The sequence below is a fragment of the Mandrillus leucophaeus genome, unplaced genomic scaffold (assembly GCF_000951045.1).
Source record: "Mandrillus leucophaeus isolate KB7577 unplaced genomic scaffold, Mleu.le_1.0 Scaffold1301, whole genome shotgun sequence".
Taxonomy (NCBI): domain Eukaryota; kingdom Metazoa; phylum Chordata; class Mammalia; order Primates; family Cercopithecidae; genus Mandrillus; species Mandrillus leucophaeus.
In genome coordinates, this window is record NW_012101257.1 from 81,059 (window position 1) to 87,282 (window position 6,224).

At 47.5% G+C, this 6,224-nt stretch overlaps 1 protein-coding gene across 2 annotated transcripts; it reads left to right on the forward strand.

Moving 5' to 3' along the window:
* The first annotated feature begins 1,517 nt into the window (after nucleotides 1–1,517).
* On the forward strand, nucleotides 1,518–5,419 carry LOC105534137 (sp110 nuclear body protein-like). Of its 2 annotated transcripts, none has more exons than XM_011972814.1 (2): nucleotides 1,518–1,763; nucleotides 4,739–5,419. In XM_011972814.1, exons 1-2 carry the CDS (start codon nucleotides 1,683–1,685, stop codon nucleotides 4,931–4,933), a joined length of 276 nt encoding a protein of 91 aa, XP_011828204.1. In that variant the 5' UTR covers nucleotides 1,518–1,682; the 3' UTR covers nucleotides 4,934–5,419. The 2 variants fall into 2 exon arrangements, with proteins under 2 accessions (XP_011828204.1, XP_011828205.1); XM_011972815.1 differs by lacking the exon at nucleotides 1,518–1,763 and adding an exon at nucleotides 2,917–3,210.
* The last annotated feature ends 805 nt before the right edge of the window (nucleotides 5,420–6,224 follow it).

Consider the following 6,224-nt stretch of genomic DNA (forward strand, 5'->3'; position numbering starts at 1 on the left):
ACTTGCTAAGTGGATGGAGTCAGTACTTTCAATAACATTGGGCCTTCACAGATGGGGTCACAGCATTCAGGTTGTAGTAATTCACCGTGAGGCATCATTCATTCTTTCCAAGCTTAAGAACAGACCAAATTGGGCTGTGAAATGGAGAAACCGTGGGGATAATCATCCCTTCTCTAAATAGATCTTCCATAATGAGTTTCCGTCCTTGAAAGCCGTGTTTTAATTCATATTGATCGGTATTAAATATTTTAACAGAGAAGGTCCATGGAGTTCCATGTTGTAAAGCCAATTGTAAGTGCCAAAGATAACTTAATTTTGATTATTTTAATTTGTTATTTACTGGGTCACAGCATCCGTGCCCACTATGGAACATTTTAGGGCCATGTTATGTTACAACCCTAGGCAGTTAGGCAAGGCACCAGGAAAAACAGTTCCCATACTCCTGCACCTAAATGCCAGTTATCATCATTTCTTACTTTGGTCAGTTAGATCTATTAACAGAGGCTTGGTGGGGCTCAGCAAATGCAGCCCAGAGTGGCCCAGCTCAAAGCACACGCTTGCCAGCAGGCGGCAGCACAGCTCAAAACACGGCAGAACCCGTTAGCAAGCCACAGCCAGAGAAGAAAAGCCCTAGTGGCGGTGGTCACCACCCAGACTCCCTGCGTGTTGTGCCATTTGTCTTGCAGTTTCCCCCAGGGAGGTGGCATCAGCTCCCCCCACCAGAAATTGGGTTTGGATATCCACTGTGGCACACACAAAATGATGTGTTCTAGAACTCCACAGGGTCAGCATTCCTGGGTCATCAGTGGTAGTGGCAGCTGGTCCTAGCGGTGCCGTGGTCCTAGCGGTGCCCACATTGTCTACCCTTGCAGTGGAAAAACTTGGATGAACGCGAGGTGTGCCGTAAAGGGGGATAACTTCTCTGCTGCGGTACTTGTCCACGAGTCTTCCGTGAAGACTGTCACATCCCCCCTGTGGAAGCCAAGAGGTGAGTGGGATGCAGCCCCGCCTCAGGCACACAGCACTCACCTCTGGATGGAAAGGGCAGCACCTGTGAGCACTGCGGACAAAGGTGTGATGCAGAGCAGTCTGGTGCCAGAGACTCTGGGCCTCTCTGGGTCTCTGAGGCTGCCAGCGAGCCTCTTGGCCCCACACTGCTTCTGCCCCTGGAGGTGCCCTTTCCTAGGATGTTATTCCTTGGACAGCAGGGACTCCTGTCCAAGGGGAGTTGGGGACGGGAAAAGCCAGCTTATGTTCTGTGCCTGCTCAGAAAAGACAGGAAGCACGGCTTGTCACACATTTCACCATGGTCTCATCAGGCTGATGGAGGCCTGAGGTCCCTGCAGGTGAAAGCCCGGATTCTGACACTCAAGCCTGGCAGCCTGGGTTCCTTTGTGCTCCCAGCAGCTCAGACAGGGAAAAGAGCCCACGCTGACAGTGACACCACCTTCCTCAGGCTGCCCACCTGCCGCCACCACCGATGCGAGGGAAGGGTCAATGCTGGAGACCCCACGTGGGGATCTTGGACACTCTGGGAGGTATCCCACCCTCATGGCTGAGCCCATCCTTCCTGAGGGAAGACAGTGACAGCCACAGGAACGGTGGCCATTTCCAGGGGCCTTGCCCTCTGTTCACCTTATGTCCAACCTCTCAGGACGCTGTGGAGTTGCACCTTCTGCAGGATGAAGAGGTCTTCAGGAAGCCAACAGTGTCATCATGTATCTAAGATCCTGGAGAGGCAGATGCAGCCTCAGGACCAGCTGGTAAGTTAGATGTCAACCCCAAGCCTACGCTTTTCCCTTCTCACATGAGAAGCACAAACAGGCACAGGGTCAGGGCATTGCACCAAAGGGAGGCTTCAATGTCTCCCTTTAGAGGATGACGATTTAATGCCCAAACACAGAGTCTGAACAAAATCCCACGCACCCCGTGAGCCTTGGTAAGCACGGTTGTAATGCTGACTGGGCTTGGCTGCCCCGTCCGTGTGCATGTCTAGACATTCACCTGGCTTCACTGTTTCCAAGCTGCATTTCACTTTCAAGCCCTCTTCACATTTTACAGGAATGTGAGTTCCTCCTCTTGAAGGCCTACTGTCATCCACAAAGCTCCTTTTTTACGGGCATTCCATTTAATGTAAGTCACATTTTACAGTTCTCTTGCATAAAACGCACTTTGAGAAATGTGGGGGCTGAGTCCGGCAGATGCTGCAGTTTGCTCAGGAAGCTGGAGAACGGGAGAGAAGGACAGCACGGCAGCAGTGGAGCAGGGTAGCGGGGATTTCGCTGCACACTCTGGAGAGGGACTACCTGGCTCAAACTCCACCCTAGCACTCACGGGCTATGGGATACCAGGCAAGTTGCTGCCCCTCCTGTGTATCTCAGTTTCATCTTCTCTTTAGGAGGAATGTCTTTCCTACTAGAGATTAAGAGTCACAGAGGCCAGCTGGGGGCAACTGCTCATGCCTGTAATCCCAGCACTTTGGGAGGCTGAGGCCAGCAGATCACTTGAGGTCAGGAGTTCAAGACCAGCCTGGCCAACATGGCAAAACCCCATCTCTACTAAAAATACAAAAATTAGCCAGGCGTGGTGGCGGGCACCTGTAATCCCAGCTACTCGGGAGGCTGAGGAAGGAGAATCACTTGAACCCGGGAGGCAGAGGTTGCAGTGAGCCAAGATGGCACCACTGCACTCCAGCCTGGGTGACAAAGCAAGACTCCATCTCAAAAAAAAAGAAGAGTCACAGATGCCAAACTGTGTGGGTTCCCATCCCAGCTCTGCCACTTTCTAGCAGAGACATCTTGGGTAGGCTCCTTGACCTCTCCATCCCTCGGTTTCCTCATCTGTGAAATGGGCATCATTATTTATGGTACCCATAAATGTGGAGATTACATATTCATATGCTTGGCCTTCAATTTAGTTTATCTAGTGCCTAGAACAATAGCTGGCCTACAGAAGTCAGATGGTGTTATCATTATGACCCTGGAAATGAAGACTTGGATTGTATTTAAACTGGATCCTTTCCAGTGATGACAGCTGCGCTGACCTCTCCTCTCTGGTGGCTTTGTCCTGATTCGCGACTACGGTGAGCCCTTTCAGGAAGCAATGCGGTTGGACCTGGTTAAGGAGAGGCTGAATACGGAAGTGTACACGGTGGCATAGTTTGTGCGGGACATGAGCCTGATCTTCCGCAACCATAAAACATTTCACAAGGTAAAGGGCATGTCCTGCTTCCTTTTTGCATCTTTTCTACTTTCCCCTAATTTCTGGGACAGCAGAATTTTGCAAGGATTACCCTCAGTTTCATCCTGGGGAGAGCTCAAACGAGATAAGGATTACAGAAAAAAAAACCACCTCAGCATTCCTGGAGGCAAGGAGTGAGTGGCAAAAAGAACAGCAAGCAGGACAGGGGAGGGATCTCCGGAACAGGAGCTGAAAAAACAAAGGCTCTGTTCCCAGATCGGCAGCTCGCTCCCAACGCGAGCAGTAAATGGCATCCAGCTTCTTTGTTCAAACTGGAAGGAAGGGCAGTTTATGCCTACATTGTTCTTCCTGCCTCAGAAATATGAAAACAAATAAGTAAACAAAATAAAATCAGTTAAACTTCCTGGAGACTCATGCTTGCATTTTTTTACACATACTTTTCTCACTGGACTGAAACATCTGGAATTGCCTTCAGATACAGTGTTGGTTTCATCCTCCTTTACTAGGGAGGGACCAGCTAGTTGAGCTATCCTGCAATCCCAACATTTGTAACTTTGGTTTGTCCTGATTTTTATCCTCACTTGTGCAGATATTTCTTGGGAGGTACCTAAGGAAGATTTTCATCTCCACCCAGCTTCCTTCGCTTCTTCCATGCCAGGAGTTGGCATGTTCACAAACCACAAACTGTGAACGGGCACCCACTCATGGAGCTGCAGGGAGAAAGCGTTGACCAGAGAGCCACTCAGTGTCTGGCGTATCCTTAGCCCTGGAGAACAGAGGGTCATCCTTCATCAGTGAGTGGGCTTTCAAGAAATGCATTTAAAAACATTTTTTAAGCTATTTTGCACCAAGCTCAGATTTGCCATGATCAAAACTAAACCTTCAGTGCGAATCACCTGTCAGGTGGAAGTTAACAACCAGGTGGAGTCTCATGCTTTTCAACATTTTAGTAGCAGCATCTCCTCACCCATTCTGCCTCACCGCTGGGCCTCCTAAAAAAATATGAGTGAGACTGGGAGCAGTGACTCACATCTGCAATCCCAGCTTTTGGGGAGTCCGAGGTGAGGGAATCACCTGAAGCCAGGAGTTTGAGACCAGCCTGAGCAACATAGCAAGACCTCCTCACCCCGATCTCTGAGAAAAAAAAAAAAGTTTTAAAAATCTGGGCATACAGCTACTCGGGAGGCTGAGGCAGGAGAATGGCATAAACCCGGAAGGCAGAGCTTGCAGCGAGCTGAGATCCGGCCACTGCACTCCAGCCTGGGCGACAGAGCGAGACTCCATCTCAAAAAAAAAATTAAAATCTGGGCATAGTGGCATGTGCCTGTAGTTTCAGCTACTCAGGAGGCTGAGGTGGGAGGATCGCTTGCGCCCAGAAATTGAAGGCTGCAGTGAGCTATGATGGTGCCACCGCACCACAGCCTGGGTGACAGGGAAAGACCCTGACTCAAAAACAAAAAACAAAAAAATGTATGAGTGATCTGATGGCTGTAATCTTTCGTCCTTCAACGTGTTTGTTTGCTTTTTTCTCTTTCAGGCTTCTGACTTTGGCAAGGCAGGACTTGACTTAGAGGCAGAATTTGAAAAAGATCTCAAAGACGTGCTTGGTTTTCACGAAGCCAGTGAACGTGGTTTCTGGACTCTTCCTTTACCCTGTTCTGAAAAGACTGAAGCATCGCAACCTCAGGATTCAGCTGATGGGACCCTGGCTTGGACTGTTAATTGCCCATGAGTCTGGGATGTAATTGGCTGCCCTCAGGACCCAAACCCAGACCCTTCATAGGATTATCACACCCTCCACCACCTTTATTCTTTCATTTTACCTTTAAAAGGCTATATTCACACTAAAAAAACAAAATTAGTACTTCCTTCATACCATCAGATACCCCATCATAGTTCTCATAGTTCACATTCTCTCCACTGTCTCAGAAGTCTTTTTAGAGTTGATTTGTTCAAATCAGGATCTAAACAAGTTGCACACATTGCATTTGGCTCACCTGTCCCTATGTCTCTTTTAAGCTATAAATTGTCATGTATTTATTGAAGAACTCAGGGTTTTGGTCCTATTACATTTTTTGCAATCTGGAATTTTCTGGTTGCATTTTCTTAGTGGTATAGTCCTCTCTTCCTCTCATTTTTTGTAAGCTAGAAGTTAGATCTAGAAGCTTGCTTTAACTCAAGTTTTGAGGGGTTTGTTTTGATTTGGGGTTTTTTGGGCACACGCAGGCTTCGCAGGGGGAATTTAGTATTATTTTTTATGTTAAGCTTGGCAGCAGGTGCAGGTGTTGTCAGCCTGATCATCTGTCACCTGACGGTTTTAGCAATACCTAAATCCGTGATATCATCAGGGGTTGCAAAATGATGAGATTCAGATTTTATTTTTTTACACCATTATTGGTCAGATTTCTTCTGCAAATAGCTTCTCTTTAACAATATTCAGTTACCTTGATATACAGGTTGTACAAAAAATAGGATAAATGCTTGCTTTTTATTTAGCAATGTTCAAAATAACGAATTGATTTCCTAATATCCTCTAAAGGTAACCAGGGATTTTTTTATTGAATTATCTTGAACCCACATATTTAAATATATGTAGTATGCTACAAACCTTTGCAGTTGCCCACTTTTGTTTGTGTGTTTTTGGAGACAGGGTCTCACTCTGTCACCTAGGCTGGAATGCAGTGGCGCCATCTTGGCTCACTGCAACCTCCTCCTCCTGGGTGCAAGTGATTCTCCTGCCTCAGCCTCCGAGTAGCTGGGATTACAGGCCTGTGCAAGTTCCCCACTTTTAGTGAGAATATCCTCAGTTTGCCTCCTGAGTTGTTTTGAAATGACCCCAGCACTCTTCGATGGTGTATTAGCTATCATTACTGTGTAACAAATGACCTCAAAGCTTAGCTGCTTGAAAAGAAAAAAAAAAACATTTTATTGCTCACTATTCTGTGGGTCAGGAATTCAGGCATCATCCATGAGGATGCTTACCGTTGCTCCACATGGCCTGGCAGACCCCATTCATACTTGCA